Below are 20,822 nucleotides of genomic sequence, written 5' to 3'. Positions count from 1 at the left end.
GGAGAAATGGCTCAGTGGTTAAGAGCATTGACTGCTCTTCCAGAGGACCCGTGTTCAATTCCCAGCACCCACATGGCAGCTCACAACTGTCTGAAAATCCAGTTCCAGGGGACCTGACACCTTCACACCAATGCACATAAAATAAAAGATAAATAAATCATAAAAATTAAAAAAAAATCTTTAAAAGCTAGTACCAGGACTTCCCAGGTTACACAGAGAAACACTGTCGCACAAAAACAAAACAAAAAAATCTATTATTACCTATTACACACACATACACTTATACATACATATTTTCGTCTCTGTTTGTGGGAGCACAATTCAAATACTGCCTACCCTCACCTCTCACCTCCTACCTCTGTACTATCCTTGTCCACAATTCCAACACATCTCTATATGTTCCTCTCTATTCATTTTCCTTTCGGATCCTCTGAGATTAACCAGGCGCATCTGTGTACAGTGGGTAAGGAGCTGTGTTGGAGTCTTCTGAGTTCAGCAGAGGACTAGAGCTAAAGGCAGTGATTCTTTTCTTACAATCCATCCATAGTCAACATTTGAGAGGTGAAGGGTAGGACCTGTGAGCCTTTCCCTTTCCTAGGCTGATTGTGGTCTAGTGTGAGGTCAATGCAGGTAAGTACAGTTGCTGTTGGTTACTGATTACAACAGCTGTATGGAGTCTAGAGAATGGCATGTCTTAGCCCTTCCTCCTCTTTCCCTGATAATTCCCTTTCAACTCCTCTTCCTCAATGTTCCCAGAGCCACTGACTTTTGCAGGGCTGGTACCAAATATCTTCCTTTTATTATGCATCAGAGGCAACGATATTCTCTGCATTCATAATTTTAAAAAATTATATTTTATCTAAAAAGTACCTTTAGTGTGTGTGAGTCACGGGAAGCCTAACTTGTTTCTAAGTTAGCAAAATCACAAGACCACCATTTAGTGGTGCAGTGTCCTCCTAGATCCAGATCTGCTCTAGGCTGGCAGCAAGCATGTGGGGAGGCATTGCAGAGCGGGTCCAGGGCAGCCTGACAGCTGAAGCTGTGTGGATTGAAGCCTGAGACGCAGGAAGAGCGCCCTGCTCACTGGGAAGGAGACACTCAACCGGAAATAGCGTTTAGAGAAAGTCGTTTGCCACTGGTCAGGTGAAGAGGAAGTGAACGCTGGGCGGGGTTAGAGGAGATACCTGATTAAAACTGGGAAGGAGGTTTGCTGAGGCCGGTAAGTTGTTCGGAGGAGCAAAAGCAGAAGGGACGAGTATCTATTCCCTGTCGGGGACCTGCACGGTGGGGAATCCGCGTTGTGCAGATCTGGGTGCGGAGGACATGGCCTGGAGACACGGGGACGCGAAAACTCCCCGGAGCCGCAATCTCCACGCCGGGGCGGCCTTGGAAAGTCAGCAGTCAGCAGCGCAGTGGGGGAACCGCAGCCTGGCGGCCCTGGAACCTCCCAGGTCAGAAGAGGAGCGGGGCTGCGACCCAGAAGGGAAGTGACCAGAGCTGTTTCTCCGCTGCTCATAAGGAAACTGGCTCTGAAATTCTACTATGGATTTCTTGCCCTCGTCGGTATATTTTAGATAATATGACTTGAACCAATCACGACAGGTCTTTTTTTTTTTTCATTGACCTTCTGATTGCTAAAATATTCTCATAAAAAATAGTCTATTCGAATATTTGAATTTATGTGTTGATGTTTGTAGATACAGTTCTCTGGCTGTGGTGGACAGGACAAAGCTCTTCAAATTTACGTTCATCTACGCCAACTTTCGTGTTACACCACTTCGCTATTCAAGAGAATGGCACACTGAACTAGGGATTTTGCATTTCTAGAGCTCTTTTATATATTAGTCATGAAATGAACGCCTGCAAATCCGAAACTATATTTTTTTTGCAAACTCCATAGATATGGTTGTAAACATTAACGTTTAAAAGTAAACTTTATTTGCCTTTAAATTTTCATATGACACGTGTATACTTTGTGATGTAAATAGAGCATTTTTAAAAAGTGTCTTTGGTAGACTTGGTGGCACACACCTTTAATCCCACCACAGGGGAGGCAGACTAGGTGGGTCTTAAAGATTTTGAGGCTAGTCTTGTCTACCTAATGAGTTCCAGGACAATCACAGCTTCATGGGGGAGACCCTGTCTCAAAAAAGGAAAGAAGAGAAAAGAAAAAAAAAATGTGTATTTTTCTGCTGAGTTCTTTATGTGCAGCTTAAAGATGGGAAAAACGCAGTATGCTTTCTATAGTATTAGGTCACAGTATTTTCACAGTTACAAAAGGTATTATAAGCTACATGGTGGCGCTGGCCACGCCTTCAGTCCCAGCATTTGGGAGGCATACACAAGTGATCTGGGAGTTCCTTGCCAGCCTGGTCTACAGAGCAAGTTTAAGGACAGCCTGCTCTACACAGGGAAACGTGTCTCGGGGGAGAAAAACGAAAAAAAGAATGAAAAGGTGTTATCGTATAAAATAATCTTAGGAAGCATCTTTTGAATAATTACAATAACTCATCTACATCAGAAAAATAGCTAAAGTAGCCTTTTGTCTCCTTACCTCAAGAAAATCACTCAGCACATGGACGCATGATCAATCTTATGTTTTGATTCTTGAATTTGCTTCATTTTGATATATGAACTCACTGCATTGCTCTGTCTGCCTCCAAACTTACTAGGTAGACCAGGCTGTTCTGGAACTCATAGAATTCCACCCACTTGTTTTTCCCAGGTGCTAGGACTAAAGGTGTGCACCAACACAACTGTTGGAACTGAAACTGTTGGTTTTTTTATTCTGTGGTCTGACAGTGGACTTCTCTAGGAGGAGGGGCCATGCCTGGCGCCTGCTCAGAGGGTTTTGTACAGAGACTGGATGTTGCAGAATTGCAGCATTCTAGTTTTTATGGGCGAGACTACATTGCTTGCAGACTCCCTTGTTCCTCCTCAGGGTGTCTTGGCAAATTACCCTGCAAGTGTGTGACCCTTTGAGAGATCTAAGGCTTCTATCAAATTGGGGCTATGGTAAATTCAGAATGTCACTAGTGTATAATATTCTTGTCCCAATAATTCAGTTCTGTTTCTGAACCTGAGTTTTGACTGAGCTGTTATTGGAAGTGGCATTCAAATTACACTAACTGAAAAGGCTTTCTAAATGTTTTCAGCATTCTGACATTGATGACAATTGGGGAATCACTTGTATAATTCTGTATTTAGTTTTCTCCTCATCTACTGAGCACAGTGCTGTGTTAGAAATCCAGCTGCTTTCTGAAGAATCTCTTTCTCATGTGCAGGGTTAACTGACCACCCAGACCTGCTCTCTTGTGCTGCAGAACAAGGAGGTCTGGAAGATGGAGAGGGTGGAGATTGTAGCTAAGGATCCAGGTATTTGGAGGGATTGCAGAAGGGATGGCAAGGGGTTCAAGTGAATGTGGAAGCGGGATATGAAATCAGTTTTGCCTAATTCTGTTTCACTAGAAATATTCTGGAGACTTCCATGAAGAAAGATCACAGAATTATCCTGTTGTAGGTTTGAAAACAGATTCTACAGAAGAATTGATACTAGGAGTCAAATAAATTTTATTTGACTATGCATTGTAGAATGAAAACTGCTTGTTTGTTTCCTGACTGCCCAGACTGAATAATAACACAGAAACTATATTAATTACAACACTTTGGTCACTAGCTTAGGCATATTTCTTGCTAACTCTTACATCTTAAATTAACCCATTTCTATTAATCTGTGAATTATTTTAAGGATGTGGCCTACTGGTAAGGTTCAAGCTGGTGGCTGGTGTCTTTCTCCTTTGGTAGCTACATGGTGTCTCCTTGACTCCACCTACTCTCTCTATGTCTATCTCTTCCAGCCTGGCTATAGTCTGCCCTGTTGTAGGCTGAAGTAGCTTCTTTATTAACCAACCGGTGGTAAAAAAAACATACTCATAGGGTAAAGAGGGGAATCCTACATCAATGAATTGTGAGGGATACTGTCCTTATTTGTTCATATCACTGATCTTGTCATCATTCCATATTAACTGGTTTTCATTTCTATGAATTTAGTGTATTATAAAATAATCAAATTAATACCTCTAGGCTTATTTATTGCATTCACAATCTTGAAGCTTTTGATATTCTAGCACATTCTCTGCTTTTTAGTGTTAATGTCACCATTATTTCTGAAAATAATACCAGCATAGTTTTATAAGAAATCAGAAAGTATATTTACAGACTGCCACTCCATCTGTACTGTCTTCCCATGGTGATTGCCTGGTGTCCATGGTCATGACAATTCCTTGTGGTTTCCATTGCTGTAATTCTAATATACTGAGAGATCACCTCTGAGTTTAATCCTCTTAGTATTTTCTGCCTCTGTTGTTCCTTGGTACTTTCAGGATTACTCTCTGTAAAACAGGCTAATGGGATTCAGATAGGAATTTTTTGGAGTCTTAGAGAAGACAGACCTCCCTCTAGGTTGTCTTGTTGTGTTTGAAAAGAACATTAGGCATGTGCCAATTTTTAACATATTTTATGTATTCTCCTGTTTTCTGTCTGCTGTGAATATCTGCATTCCCAGTTTTGTGACATGTACTCTTGTTGGTCAAAGACTTTCTATCTAATGGACCCTTTTATCATTTGCTGTCACTCTTTATTCTGTATTTTGATACTTTTATCTTGATCTTTCTGTCACTATTGTAATTATTGTAAGTCTACTGCTGTCCATAGTCATAGCATTAAAAAAAAATTTCTTCTTTCTCAGTATTTTGCATCTTTAGATGTGCAGTGAGTTTTTCTCATAAAAGTATATATTTTAATATCAGCTTTCATTTTTCTTTCCTTGAATTATGTATTTATACCTTTTGCTTAGATAAAAATAAGTGCAATGCTATCTATTTACATTTCAAGAAATTACTGCAAGAAATACATTTGTTATTGTTTAGGAATTTGAGTGTGGACACTGACTAGGCAGATTTGGAATCTCTGTATATTAAATTTGTATTATTTATGATCTATACTTTATTTTTATGTACATATTGACCCTTATAATTGCTGTTGAGTCCGGTTTACTCAATTCATTTGCTTATTTATTGATTATGTTATTATTTCCTCCCTTTGAATTTTTTTAATAGATTTTGGCTTTTTGTACTATAAATACATAGCCAGTCAATGTATCTGCTTTGTAGGGTGTCTCTTCATACTTTTAATTGATTTCCATGAATTTTTTTTTATTTTACACAGCTCTATTTGTCAGTTCCTGCTGTTGTATCAATTGTTACCCCTTTGTGTTACTATGTAGGATTCACTGTTTCAGACCATATATGAAAGTCTCTGATTCATTGTATGTAGGAGAAATTTGAACCTAGGTTCATGTTTTTCTATGTGGATAAATACTTTTCCCAATACCACTGTTTGAAGAGACTATCCAGTCTACAACATGTATTTGTGTAATTTTGCTAACATTCCCCTGGTCATTGCTATTAGGCAGGTTCTGGATCTGCTGCGCTATTGCATTAGTCTGATCTGGAACCGGAGTGGTGTAACTCGAGCTTTGCAACATTTTTCTGGAGTGCTGTGTACCCAGGGAATTTGTGTCAACATAAATTCTCGGGTTTTCTTTACAATTTCTGTGAAGGTTATTGTGGGAAGTTTAAATGTCATGCAGTTTGAACAGAGAATATAAACATTTGGTGTTAGATAGCCATATGATGCTCTTTTTTCTAGGGAAGACTATTTCTCCAGCTCTCAGAATTCCTTAGGGTTTGACTAGGGTTGAGGCCTAGTGAGCTTTCTCTTTGCATGTTAGCATGTCTCTTGGTGTTGTCCTTGTTCTGTTCATGTTTAGACAGCCATTTGTGAGATTTGAAGCATGTAGCTTCTCTGACATTTCTAGGAGACACAGTGTCAAAGCAAATGTCCTGTTCTTCTGGCTCTTACACTGTTTCCGTCCCCTGTCTCTCAATGACCCCTAAGCTTTGGTGAAGAAGTTGTGTTGTTTATGTGTCAGTTGGAACTGAGCATCACAACGCTACATCTTGACTGATTGTGATTTTGTATAAAAATCTCTATTCATGTTCTCAAAAAGAACTTGTCTCGATGAGTGGTGAGAACTACATTTATTTGTGGGAATAAGGAAAATTTTTAGGATACAATTAAGGATTTTGTTGATTTACTAATGTAGTAGTTGTAGTTCTCCTCCAAGATCTGTGCCTACACTAGCCCTAGGGGAACTAGCTAGGTTTCCAGTAGCAGTCATGTTTCCCTGTTCTTTGAAAGGTCTTAAGTCCAATTAGAAACTGTTGGTTACCATCAAGGTATGTGTGCCACTCTTGCACCCTTACAGTTATCATGAATAGCAGATCATATTTGTGGTTCATGGTTGTCATAAGGGGTTAGGACTGTTGGCTGGCTCCCTCCCTTGGAAGCTTGAATGTTGCCTTCAGGTACCATAAAAGCTAATCTATAGAAAGAAGGTTTTAAGTTCTGATTCAACTCTAGTCCTCTGTCTTCTGTGACTGAATTGCATGACTGGTGTGGGAGAATTGTCTGTATTCTGTCAATCATATTTTAATAAAACACTGATTGACCAGGCAGGCAGTATAGGCGGGAAAGCCAGACAGGAAGTAGGGGTGGAGCAAAGAGACTGGGAGTTTTCTGGGACACAGGAAGCTCTCTCGCCACTCCTGCGCAGACCACTGAAGAGGCAGCATGTAACTTGCCCAGCTGAGAAAGGTACGGAGCCATGTGCTAATGTAGATAAGGATAATGGGGTAACATATGTTATAAGAGTTAACAAGAAGCCTGACCTAATGCACCAATCAGTTTATAACCTTATGGAGTCCTCTGTGTGATTTTCCTTGGGAGTTCCGGTTCTGGAGTACCGGGCGGGACAGAAACCCCAACAAGCAGGCCTCTCATGTTACACATGACTTCTTCAATAATGGAGACTCAACCTTCTACCTCTGGGAGGCAACCATGGGCAACAGTAATGGCCTATAATGGTTAGGGAGTCTCTTACACAGCTTTAACCAACAACTTCTCATGCCTTGTGTAGGTGGTTTTGTTAGAAAATCTGTGGCTCTTGTGGAGAGAGTTATCAGCATTACACTCTAAAATATAAATATTCAGACATGTATTTTAGGCATTTTTCCTTAGATGGATAATATTAAAGGAATAGATGGATTCCTTATGACTATTTGACATCCTTACTGCTTTTCTCCAGTATTTATATCTATCATTTTCCCATAATTAAATTCCTCCCCATTTTTCCATTTGCCCCTTCAGACCACTTGTTCCATGTTAATCCCTTCTCTATTACCCACCCCCACCCCACTGTGGTCTCCTTTTACTTTCCTGGTTACTACAGTCACTCCAGGTTGTGGACTCACATCTGAAGATTTGAAGCTAGAACTTCCTAGGAGAGAGACCAACCATTGTCTGTCTTTCTGGATCTGGGTTACCTCACTCAGAATGATTTTTCTGGATTCATCCATTTACCTGCAAAGCTCATGGTTTCAATTTTCTTTACAGCTGAACTGTATTCCATAATGTATGTGTACCATACTTTCACTGTCCATTTGTTAGTTGAAGGACATTAAGGTTGTTTACCTTTTGTAGCTATTGTGAGTAAAGCAGCAGTGAACATGACTGAGCAAGTGTCTGAGAAGTAGGATGTTGAATCCTTTGAGCATTTGCCAAGGAGTGGAACATCTGGGCCATATGCTATATTTACTTAACTGAGGATTTTCTATATTGATTTTGAGAGTGGCTAGATTTTTTTTTTGATAGGGCTTTTAATCCCTATGGTTTTGCTTTTGATGATGTTGGTTTAATTATTCACAGTATTCCTCTTCCTTCTCCATGGGAATTAGTGGTTTGCTGTCTTTCTCATGGTTTATTACTTCACAGTTCCTATATTTATCTATTCTTCAAATGAAATTTATTGTTTCCCATTTCCTTAGAGATAATTCCTCTGATTTTTTCCTTTATATATTTTGCTTTTGATGTGTTGTCTTCTGTCCTGCTTTGTTGAAATGAATTGTTTTACTTCAAAAATACATTGAACTGCACTTACATCTCCATCAGTTTTAATATAGGATTTTTTTTGATGCAATAATATGTTTGGTAGTGATTTTTTTTCTCCGATCCTAAAATGTTGTTGCATGATTTTCTGACTTTGGGATCACTGGTCAGATACCTTGTGTATTTTGTTGCGTGGGTCTTTTCATGTGGTTTGACGTCCTTTCAGTATTAACTTTTTCTTTTTCTTTTTGATCCCTAATGTAAAAGGCCAACAAGCCATCTATTCATTGCTCCTGAAAGAGAAACTTAAAGAAGAGAAACAGAAAGAAATGGCTGGTTCTCCAATAAACATGTCCCAGGTCAGTGGTCATGTCCTCTCCTTTTCTAGTAATGTTGTATATTCAGACATTGCAAACCTATAATTTTCTGGTTCTGATTATTTTTTAAATTTTATTATAGAAAATATACAAACAAACAAGAACAAAATTACACACTGAAAATAACCAGACCTACAGAGTATGCATCCTGATGTACTTTAATGTAGCTAGAGTAGTCGTTGGGAACAGAAGCTCTTGAACCTCACATGAAATTTTATATTTTCACTATCAAATATATTTTTCTGAACTTGTCTACTATGAAAAAGAAAACCTGATGAAATTAGAACTAGAAAAGCACTTAGCTTAATATCCTTTTTCAAAACTGTGTTCATTACCTGCATTCAGTCCTACCTCAACTCTGACGTTTAACCTTTCTTGTTCTCTTTTCTCCATTTTCTGCTCTGCCCACTTGCACATTGTTTTCATATACACATGTGATTGACTAGATTCTACAGACAAGGGAAAACATGGTTTCTTCTTTCTGCTATTGTATGACTTCACTTACTATTGCATATTTTAAATTCTTCCATCTTCCTACAAACTTTATTACATTTTTTTCTTCTGCTGAATAATATTCCTTTTTATATGTATAACATTTTCATTGTACATTCATCTTTTGTTAGACAATTTACTTGATTACATAATTTTGCAATGATGAATAATGGAGCAATGTATCTGGGGTGTAAATATCTCTATGTTGGGGTGTGCAGTTCTCTGGTTATCTTCCCAGGAGTGACAATCCTGGGTCATGAATTAGTTCCATCTTCAATTTTTTTCAGTAATCTACAAACTGATTCCCACAATGGCTATGTATTTCACAGACCGCCACACATAAAACAGTTAATGACGGTCCTTTCTTCTCTACATTCTCTCAATATTTGGTGTCAGGTTAGTTGATGACAGCCATTCTCAGCCTGGGGTAATGCACTATTTCAAAGTAATTTTAGTTTGTGTTTCCATGATGGCATTTTAAAGATCCTGAAGACTTGAAATATTTATTGGCCATTTGTGTTTTTTGTCTTAAAAAAAAAGTTTCTGTTCACTTCATTTGCCTATTTGCTGATTAGCAGTTTTATTTCCTTGGTATTTAGTTTATGTAATTCTCAGTAAATTCTAGGTATGAGCCCCTATCCAAAATGTTTCAGGTACAGATTCACTCCCATTCAATACAGCGTAAATACTAAAAATCACATTGAGGACTACAAAATTCAGACACAATAGCTCAACTTTTCTCCAGAGCCATTCTTCTGTGCTATATTATATTAGGAAAGCACTGAAAAGTGACTCTAATTCTCAAACAATTCAATATCTTCATTTACTCACAGGAAGTCTGTGTCACTTCTGAATGCGTTCTCAGTTACCACACATATATGTACATGTACAACTTAGCTGCAACTGAAATTATTATTAGGTGTGGTTTTGGATTTCGCTCAATTTGCATAATTCTTTCAGAATGAAGTATTCTTCAGAATTTCTGAAATTGTACTTGTCTAAGTTGCCTTATGCCTATTTCTTAAAATTTTAGATTTTATCAAATGTGGCTGATGTAGATTTTTCTATCTGCTTGGTACTGTCTCAAATATTCTTATGAAAGCAATCCCACATGTTATGTTATATGTTACATGTTCTTATATATTAGTGTAAAACATGATAGTATACATGATAGTATACAGTGCTGTTACACTCATATTACGGTGGGGAGAAAAACAAAATTCTTTGCCTATAAAGTTAGTAATGAATTCTGCCTTCCTTTCCCTTTAATGGACTAGCATTGCACCTAGAATTTAAACATACATACTTAGCATGTTATAATATACTTATCGAGTTCTGACACATGTACACTCTGACCCTGTAGGACATAAACACAGCATCCATAAAAGATAGATAACCATGTTCATCCTTAAATACCTGTTGTTTTGTGTATGTGCATGTGCGACTATTGTTTCATTCCATATTCACAGAGTTAAGAAATTTATTATACAAGGTGACTATATTAGAAATCATTTTTGGTTGACTAATTGTCCTCACTCATCTACATTTCCTCAAGTTTCCTTACGTCTAGGAAAGCACTCTGTCCAGGATCACCTGCTCAAACTGTACTTTTTTGTTTCAGGGTCTGTTGACTTTCAGGGATGTGACTGTGGACTTCCCTCAGGAGGAGTGGGAATGCCTGAACTCTGCTCAGAGGGCTTTGTACATTGATGTCATGTTGGAGAATTACAGCAACCTGGTCTCTGTGGGTAAGATCATTTTGCTTCTAGAATTCCTATCTCATCATTTGTATGTACTGACTTCACAGGTTATAAACTCGGTTAAGCTGCCATTGAAACAATAGGAGACTATTGAAAGACTGCTAGGAGAAAATAACTTTTTCATGGAATTTACTTTTTTCTTTTCATTTTCCATGTTAGCGGTATCACACACCCCTCCTTTTGGTTCCAGAATGCATTCAGAAACTTAGTATCGTATAGTATTTTTACCCATATTTTAGAACTCCATGTCCATCATTGTACTGCCATGGTTTTGAATTCTGAGAAGAAATTCAAGGTATGGAAACTAAAAATTCTCCCTAAATATGCTGAAGATTGTGACAGGAAATAACAATTGGAAGTCATTCCTGTATTCATCTACTATGTGTTCTCTTCATGTAAGGGCAGAATACTGTTAGATGTCTGTATTCTTTCTAAAATTCTAGTATGGGTCATGGGTTACCTCACAGAACATTTGGATTATTGTATGCAAGGCAAGCCTGGTCACCCGTGCAGAGAGAATGAGACTGCCCTGGAATGTTGAGAGAAGAGAGTAGTCATAATGAGGGTGGGCTAGTGAATGAACAGGGCAACAATCATGGCTTCCAGTTAAAGAGAAAATAAGAACTGAAAATGTTTTTGTGATATTCAATTCCACTTGAAAAGACTCTTGATCATCTACCTTAGTGTAGTCTTCTGGCTCCAGGATACATTGGGTCTGTTGTGATTTCTGTTAGAAGCTCTTGTGTTTATTGCACCTGAATTATGATGACTTAATAATTAGTACAAAATGAAGTTTTATTTGACTATGCTGAAATGAGACTGAAATAATTTTCTAAATTTTAAGTCTAATGTGAGAGTCCATGGATTAGGATTATTCTGTAATTGCCTTCCTTGCTGTTGTGTCTTCATATTAAAAATCTTCATTTTCTTTTCAGTGGAGAACACAAAAACCCCATTCTGGGAAAATACTCTCAGGAATTGGTGTACAGAGTGGACTTGAGAATAACCCTGTCAGGAAAATTAAGAAACACAGCAGTGTGTGGAGCTGAGACAGTGAAGGATAGAAATTAGCAATAGCTGCCCATGACAGCCCTGCCTAAAATGATCCACAGCCTCTGATGTCTGTCAGAATACTGTCTGTTTTTATATATTATTATTATTTATTTATTCATTCAGAATACTGTCTTTACATCCATTATTTTTTTTTTCTTTTCCTCCTCCTTCCCCCACCCCCACACCATTTTTTCAAGACAGGGTTTCTCTGTGTAGCTTTGGAGCCTGTCCTGGAACTTGCTCTGTAGACCAGGCTGACCTCAAACTCACAGACATCCTCCTGAGTGCTGGGATTAAAAGTGTGCATCACCACCACCTGGATTCATTTATTACCTTTGAAGAATCTAATGTGTTTTTCTAGAAAAAGAAATAAACCCTGTGATACCTTTAAATTAGACTTTAATTCTTAAAGGAATTGGGTCTCCTGAACAGTACTCTGCATGGACTATCACTTAGTAAGTGTAAATAATGTGAACCTGGGATTGAATTAAGCTCCTGTTTCTCAATTTCTGAGAAGAAATATTTAAACATAGAGGCATGTTTCTAAATATAATCAGTCAGTGAGCTGTATACCAAAGCTAGTTACTGATTCCTCAATTATATGATCTGTCCTGTGCTGTAAGACATTTTTTTGTAAAGATGAGATATCTATTATTAATCATAGACACTTGAAGACTGTTAGGCTGTTTTGTGAGAATACCTAAAATTACAGTAAAAAAAATGTCTATTTCCTGGTAGACTTACCTTAAGAGACATCTTAAAGAGACAGTCATTAATAAAATGTTTAATCTTGAACCAAACTCTATTATTCTGAATTTTACTCATTTTCAGAGAACTATTGTAAATGTGAACCTGTCCATCAACAAGTGAAGACTGAAAAGGAGTGTTGTCAGTGTGATGAGCTTGGCAAAGTACTTCATGACCCCTCCACATGTGCACTTTATAGAACAAGTAAAACTACAGAAAACTCTAATAACTACAGGTGTAGTAATCACAGTGATGCCTCTCTTGGCTCATCAAACCTAGATAGACATGAAAGCATGCACACTGGAGAAGAACCTTGCAAACCTAAGAACTGTGAGAAATCTTTAAATTTGTGTTACAACATTAATCAAGATCAGAGACTCTACACTGCAAAGAAAGAACAAAGGCAGGGAGAATATGATGTCTATTTTGACTCTACATACAGTCTTTTGCAACAACCAATCTACATTAAAGAGAAACCATACCAGTGTGGGAAATGCAAGAAATGTTTCAGTACTGCCTCAAGTCTCACTATACATCAGAGAATTCATAATGGAAATAAACCCTACAAATGCAACTTTTGTGGCAAGTCCTATAACCAGTGTGCAAATCTTAGAATACATCAAAGACTTCATACTGGGGAGAAACCTTACAAGTGCAAAGAATGTGGAAAGTCATTTCGACAGTCTGCAGCTCTTAAAAGCCATCTAAAAATACATACTGGAGAGAAGCCTTATAAATGTAAGGAATGCAACAAATCCTTTGCCCACCATTCCAGTTTCAGGACACATCAAAAAATCCATACTGCTGAGGAACATTGTAGTTGTCAAGAATGTGGCAAGGTCTTTCATCAACTTTCACACTTTAGAAGACATTATAGACTGCATACTGGGGAGAAGCCTTACAAATGCAACGAGTGTGACAGAGCATTTACACACTATGCATCTCTTAGATGGCATCAGAAAACTCATTCTTTAGAGATATTTTACAAATGTAAAGAGTGTGATAAGTCCTTTCTTGAATTATCACATCTCAAAAGGCATCACAGAATCCATACTGGTGAGAAGCCTTATAAATGTGACATATGTGACAAATCCTTTACTGTGAACTCAACCCTTAAAACACATCAAAAAATTCATACTGGAGAGAAACCTTTCAAATGTATGGAATGTGACAAATCCTTTATCAAGTGCTCACATCTTAGAAGACATCAGAGTGTTCATACTGGAGAGAAACCTTACAGATGTAAGGAATGTGACAAATCTTTTCCTGAGTTCTCAACTCTTAGAGCACATCAAAAAATTCATACTGGAGAGAAACTTTACAAATGTAAGGAATGTGACAAATCCTTTACCCATAACTCATATCTTAGAACACATCAGAGAGTCCACACTGGAGAAAGACCTTACAGTTGTGGGGAATGTGCCAAACCTTTTACTACATGCTCATATCTTAGAGCCCATCAGAAAATGCATACTGGAGATAAACCTTACAAATGCAAAGATTGTGACATGTCCTTTCTCCGGGTTTCTAGTCTTAAAATACATCAGAAAATTCATACTGGAGAGAAACCTTACAAATGCAAAGACTGTGACATGTCCTTTAGTCAGATATCAAACCTTAGAAGACATCAAAAACTTCATACTGGAGAAAAACCTTACAAATGTGTGGAATGTGACAGATCATTTAGCCACATGTCAAATCTCAGAACACATCAGAGAGTTCATACTGGAGAGAGACCTTACAGTTGTAAGGAATGTGACAAATCTTTTACTAGGTTCTCCTACCTCAGAGCACATCAGAAAATTCATACTGGAGAAAATCTTCACAAATGCAAAGACTGTGACATGTCTTATATCTATCTTTCGAGTCTTAGAAGACATCAGAGAGTTCACGCTGGAGAGAAAAATACCATTCTCATAATGTGACAGGGCATTTCTCATTATTCTCTGCTTATAAACCCCAACATCATACACAATAGAAGCATAAATATAAAAAACTGTAAAAGCCCTTAAAGAAGATTTAAATCTTAAAAAAGATCAGAGTTTATATTAAAATAAAATTGTGTACTACTTGCTGTGTGAATTTTTAAAAATGTGTCTGGGTTCTTTGCCTGCAACTCTTTCTGTGCACTACATGTTTGCCTGGTGTCTGTGAATGCCAGTAGAGTGCATGAAATTCTCTAAAACTGGACTTCCAAACAGTTGTTAGTTCATATGTGTCTGCTGGGTATTGAATCCTGGTCCTTTGAAAGAGGAACCAGTGCTCTTACCTACTAATCGATGTCTCTGATCCCTGGGAAAGCTGTAATAAAATCATTTAGCTTAGTGGGGCAATACTGATGGCACCTCCCTTTAATCTCAGCACTGGGGAGGCAGAGGCAGGTGGATACATGTGAGTTTGAGGTCATCCTAGTCTACACAGCTAGTTACAGGTTAGCCAAGGCTATTATGTAATGAATTCCTGTCCTGAAAACTAAGCAAGATGACCTTAAAAACTGTTCATCTTGTTCAACATTCAAGAATTCATAATAATGGTAGACTAAGTAGTGCATGCCATTAATCCTAGCACTCAGGACGCAGAGGCAAGAAGACATCTAATGTGAGACTATCCTGGTTTATGTAGTTAGCACCAGAACTGATAAGTACATATACCCTCTCAAGTAAATGGTAGTAACATAAAAATATGTGACAAAGATCTCTACTGTACCTCACAAAATTCATAATTCTAAAGGCATGTCATATATAATCCCCATATATTTCTGTTCACTGGAATCACACCCACCATACACATTGAATTTGACAAATCATTAACCTAATGCTAAAATTGCCAAAATAAAAACAAATACAATATGAGATAAAACACAAGGAAATGTTCTAGTAGATACTTATCTTTTGTTCACTTTCAAAATCTTTAATAGGGTTAAAACTTAAACTATAACGAAGGTGAAAAGCTGTAAAGAGATGAGCTAGCTGTATGTGAGACAACATGAGTTTATCACAAACAGAATCCTCAAGCACTCTGAGCTTGGTGATACATGCCTTTAATTTCCAGTACTCAGGAGGCAAAGGTAGGTGGATCTCAGTGAGCACAGCTTGGGCCATGGTGGAAATTTCAGAACAGCCAGGGCTATACAGAGAAACCCCATCTGGCAAAAGAAAACTAAACAAGATCCCTGAGGGCATGCAGAAATCCATTTTGAACTACTGTTGTAGTTGTAGGACTCAGTTGGTAGAGCATGAGACTCTTAATCTCAGGGTCATGGGTTTGGGCCCCATGTTGTTCTGTGGGACAATGGTTTGTACCCTGTCACTTATATCTTAAATAAATGATGATTGGCTAGAAGTCAGGCAGGAAGTAGAGGTGGAGCAATGAGAATTCTAGGAAGAGGAAAGTTCTCTCTGGAGTCATGACCCAGCCACAGAAGAAGCAGGATGTGACTGCCTTGCTGAATAACATACCAAGCCATGTGGCTAACAAGGACAAGAATAATGGACTAATATAAGTTATAAGAATTAATAAGAAATCTGAGTTACTAGGCCAAGCAGTTTATAAATATTGTAGGCCTCTGTATGATTTCTTTGGAACTTAACGACTGCAGGAACTAGGAAGAACAGAAAACCTCAGACAACAATGTTGGGTGCCAATTTATTGGAAGAGGTTTCTGTCACTCTCAGTCCCACCATAATCACTCAGAAACTATATTATTTGCAATACTGTTTGGCTAATAGCTTAAGCATATTTCTAGATAACACATCTTAAATTAACTCATTTCTACTCACCTGTGTATCGTCACATGGCTCTGGCTTACTGGCAAGTTTCCAGTGCATCTGTCCCCAGTGACGACTACATGACTTCTCCTGACTTTGACTTTTTCTCAGAATTCAGTTTTCTCCGCCCTAGCTCTGTTCTGTCCTGCTATAGGCCCAAAACAGCTTCTTTATTCATTATTTAATAAAAACAATATATATACAGAAGGACTTCCCATACCAAACTAATGAAGAAAATGTCTAAATATTTACTCTACACTATAAAATGATACAACCACCATTAACTACCAGTAGACCCTCATGGAGATAAAGTAGACTCATGGGCCCCTCCCTCAGCCACAATGAAATTTTATTTATGCTAATATTACAGTTACTTTTTCTTAGTACTTTCAGAACAGTTATGAGTCTTTTTATTTGCCATCAACTGTGAGAGAAGTACAAAGTGATAATTATAAACAAATATATAGTTGGCAGATTAACAACTTGATCATTAATAAAAGATCAATAGGTTTCTATCCTTGGACCTATATTCCTTAAGCCTTGGTTTGTGATTATGGCATGAGTTCCTCTCTATGAAACAGGATTCAAAACCAATCAAGAGAGTGGTTGGTTATGACCATAAGCAGTCATTCTAGTATTGTACAAGTGCACAAATCTTGCCTAGTTGGTTTTTATTGTAAAATGCAGAATCCAGGGGTAACTAAGACCATTGACATCATTTCTTGGCCAGCAGTCTATGAAAGGTAACCAGGAAGGAAAGTTTCCTAGTATGTTCAAGATTGCTGTCTTTCTCTCTTGCAGCCAAGGTGTTTGATGTCTTTAGCAACATCATGTACTTAGGGTGTCTAACCAAAAGCACGGGCAATGATCTCTTTTGTTTGGCATGCATCTGGGGCTTCCCTGCCATTAAGTCCTAGGCAAAAGACTATAGTGATATTTTCATTGTGCTTTAACAAATAAAGCTTGCCTGACAAGCAGAACTAAGCCACTAGAGGCCAAGTGGTAGTGGCTTACACCTTTAATCTTACTACAATAGAGTCCCACACCAGAGACAGGAAGGGATATGGCTGTGTGGAAAGAGGAATATAAGTCAAGAGGAGACAGGAGCTCAGTCTGAGGTTTGGTGGAGACAGATGGATTCTGAAGATGGCATTGAGGACAGGATCACCCCATTGGTCTGAACATTGGTAGCGGTAAAAGAACTCAAGTAACTGGTCACTCTGCTTCTATGACCTTCAGCATTAACACCTATATCTGTCTCTGGGTTCTTATTATTTTATACAAGTAAATAAACATTTATTTGTTTTTTGATTTTTCGAGACAAGGTTTCTCTGTGTAACAGTCCTGGCTGTCCTGTAACTCACGTTGACCAAGTTGGCTTCAAACTCTGAGATCTGCCTGCCTCTGCCTCCCAAGTGCTGGGATTAAAGGCCTGTGCCACCACCACCTAGTATTGGTTCTTATTATTAATACCAATGAGAATTCGTGCTACATCATGCAGCCAGTATTTTGGGTACAATTTATGAAAAAAAATTTTTGTTTGTGGCTTTGCACACAATGGCATAGGCCAGACCTACACACAGCCTGAGTAATTGCCTTATCAGCCAGGTTTTCCTTTCTTCTCTCCTAGAAGGCTTTCTCTGAACCCCCTTCTTGGAGTAATGCCAGACTAGATTGCTGCCTTAAAATCTAGTCAGGTTTTTACTGCTCTACACAGTAGCAGTCAGCCTCACATCTTCATTGTCATCATCAGCCGATTTGGTGAGAAAATTGAGAATTCTTAAAAGGGAGAGTTTTAACTCATTTAAGTTAAATGAGTTTTTTCCCCCACAATAAAAAATGGGAAAAACAATTACAGTAAAGAAAGTTAGGTATCTGTATGATTATGTAATGTATGATTTAAAAATGGAACAATTAAATGAAAGGATAATCAACCGGGATTGACATACTCTTAATTATCATTTTGGTAATTCTTGTTGTTTTGATAATTCATGGTTTAATCTCTTAAAAAGTTGTTTGGTATGAGGGCCAAGGCCTTATAAAACTTAATAAAACAGATTATAGAGATATTCAAATCTAGACAGAAGAATTTAAAGAAACTATTTCAGCATTGTATAATAAAGTTAGAGAGGAACAGTCTAAGGTTTTCAAACAACCAACCTTAATATATCCAGTAACCTTACAGGAATAGACAGTTGACAGAGGCTCTGTAAGAACTGAATGGACTCCTGTGGCCATGATAAATTTAAGGAGATTCACAGAAGTAATTGACTCTGATGGCAAACATTCAACATTTATAGAGCAAATGTTAAACTCGTGATCAGCTTGCAATGGAATTATCCCTAAAGACTGGATAGACTTAGTTACAGCAGTCTTGGAGCTTGGTCCACAGTTACAATGGAGGACCTGGTTGAAAGAAGAAGCTAAGACCATTGAACAATGGAGTAAAGCTAGAGCTATCGAAATCTCCTAAGGTCAACTTCTTGGAGAAGCTAATGCTAATATAGAAAGCCAATACCTATATGATGGCCACATCCTGACTTTATGCCATGAAGCATCTTTAAATGCTTAGGACAGAATTGAAGTACAAAAGAAGACTGAGTAATTTTACTATTACTATTATTCAGTCATATTACTGAAGTCATACAGGGCCCAAAAGAAACCTTCACTGATTTCTTACAAAGATTAACCTGTAAGATAATGGGATTTCATGAGACTTCTTCATCCTTCCTTTTGGTTAACTGTCCCACTTTTCTTCCTTTCTTTTTTCCCATTCCCATCTAAACATTAAGCATACATTATCCAAGACCCCATTTTTTTTTCTGTTTTTTCGAGACAGGGTTTCTCTTGTAGACCAGGCTGGCCTTGAACTCACAGAGATCTGCCTGCTGGTGCTGGAATTAAAGGCAAGCACCACCACCTCCCGGCCCAATTTCCCATTCTTTTATAACACTAAATAACAACTCTAGTATAACAGAGTTGTACTATCCTCTATTATTGTGTTATTTACTTGGGTTGCAAAATGATAGGTTCCTATTTAGTTTCTTCATGAATATCTCACTTGAAATGACCTTTCAGAAGCCCCCATTCTTGCTATCACTCTACTACATAATTGAAATTTAAGTATTCTGCCCCCATAATACCCACTTTGTAATTTCATTTCACCTATATTCTACTATGCATCCTCTTTTCTTTCATCTCTCTACTAATGGCTAGTTCTAGATTTCTGACTTCTACATGTAATCTTACTAAAACACACACACAAAAAAAAACCAGAAAGGTTGAAAATATGACCCACATATGAAAGAGGGCATATCAGGTTTGATCTTTGGGAACTAGGTGACAATATTCATTATATTTTCTTGTTGTATTATTTACATCCAGATTTTGCTTTCTTATTTTTATTTATAGCTAAGTAATATACCTTTGTAGATGTCTATCACATTTTCATTTACCCATGATCAGTTGATAGTCATCTGGGGTGATTCCATGTCCTAGATACTGTCATTAAGGCAGCAATGAACATGACAGGCAAATACTCCTTGGTCAGATGGCAAGTTTTAGAGTTCACATGCAGGAGTGAATATTATGTATCAGTTTCCATTGAGCTTGAATCCCTCCATCTTGAAGAAAACTCCTTAAAATACAGAATATCAAAACAGAGGTAAAGGAACTGGATGCTTTAACATAACTGAAATATTCAATTATACAGAAAATGTCATGAAACTCAGAAATAGTCAATTTAATAGCTTTAGGATGTCCCAGAAACTGGCGAGATTCAATAATGCCCTCATGCCTCATCTATATATAATCAATAAGGACTGCTGACACACTAAACAACCTGAACTGCACAGAAGGTGCCAGCCATGTAGCAGACACAAGCTGCCTGGACCAGACAAGAAAAGACAAGCTGCCTGGAGAGGTAGTGGGTAGCGTCAAAGACACTTCCAACTTCCCTTGAACTGCCTGAAAGCTGTGCAGTGATTTGCAGGTTTCCAGCTTCTTTGGACATCACCTTCACAGGGTGATGCAGTTGTCATTGAGTCCTTCCTGCTCTGTAAGTCATTCCTCTCCCATGTTCTTGTAAGTTATACCAATAAAACTCATTTTTTTAACTTTTTTTTAACATGGTTTAGGAATGGCTCCGTGGTTAAGTGCACTGTCTGCTCTTTCCAAAGACTCACCTTGAATTCCTAGCACCCCCACATGGGTACTTAATCTGTAACCTCAACACCAGGGCATCCAATGCTCTCCTCTGGCCACAGACAGCACCAGGTACATGCATGTAACACAGACATGATGCCTAAAAAAAAAAAAAACAAAAAAAACAAAAAAAAAAAAACAAATATAAACCTCATTGGTTCATCAAGTTAGACTTTGTTGGTTTTCACCTTTGGTTTGTCATTGGTTCCTTAGCTGTATTAACTAGATGTTGTTTTGTTTCCACAGGAATAGTGTCACACATCAGTACTTGGTGTCACACTAGTTTTCTTTCATTCATTTATTTATTCAGGGGATTTGATGTCTCAAAGTGTTGAAGCAATTAACTGTTCAAGTTGTCCTTTGTATCATGTTAAAGAAGTCTTTTGTTGCCTTCCTCCCCTTTTATATTGGGGTAT

General features: G+C 37.9%; 1 protein-coding gene and 1 long non-coding RNA gene across 5 annotated transcripts in view; one reads left to right on the top strand and one right to left on the bottom strand.

The window, feature by feature from the left end:
• The first annotated feature begins 1,117 nt into the window (after nucleotides 1-1,117).
• On the top strand, nucleotides 1,118-14,528 carry LOC125411823 (uncharacterized). 4 transcript variants are annotated; one of them, XM_048452213.3, is made up of 5 exons: nucleotides 1,150-1,219; nucleotides 3,285-3,375; nucleotides 8,275-8,366; nucleotides 10,498-10,624; nucleotides 12,521-14,528. In XM_048452213.3, exons 2-5 carry the CDS (start codon nucleotides 3,342-3,344, stop codon nucleotides 14,359-14,361), a joined length of 2,094 nt encoding a protein of 697 aa, XP_048308170.3. In that variant the 5' UTR covers nucleotides 1,150-1,219; nucleotides 3,285-3,341; the 3' UTR covers nucleotides 14,362-14,528. The 4 variants fall into 4 exon arrangements, with proteins under 4 accessions (XP_048308172.3, XP_048308170.3, XP_048308174.3 ...); XM_048452214.3 differs by lacking the exon at nucleotides 1,150-1,219 and adding an exon at nucleotides 1,313-1,451; XM_048452215.3 differs by lacking the exon at nucleotides 3,285-3,375 and having other exon boundaries at nucleotides 1,118-1,219.
• Nucleotides 14,529-16,548: 2,020 nt separating this feature from the next.
• Nucleotides 16,549-20,822, bottom strand: part of LOC146895912 (uncharacterized) — a 37,061-nt gene continuing 32,787 nt past the window's right edge. The window contains exons 3-4 of the long non-coding RNA XR_015002521.2: nucleotides 20,388-20,506; nucleotides 16,549-19,840 (exon numbers count right to left, since the gene is read on the bottom strand). This is a non-coding gene — a long non-coding RNA (uncharacterized LOC146895912). The remainder of the gene's footprint in view (nucleotides 19,841-20,387; nucleotides 20,507-20,822) is intronic.

Source organism: Myodes glareolus, chromosome 1 (assembly GCF_982192425.1).
Source record: "Myodes glareolus chromosome 1, mMyoGla1.1, whole genome shotgun sequence".
Classification (NCBI taxonomy): domain Eukaryota; kingdom Metazoa; phylum Chordata; class Mammalia; order Rodentia; family Cricetidae; genus Myodes; species Myodes glareolus.
Note: the sequence above shows the minus strand (reverse complement) of the source record. Positions and strands in the feature narration are given on the sequence as shown.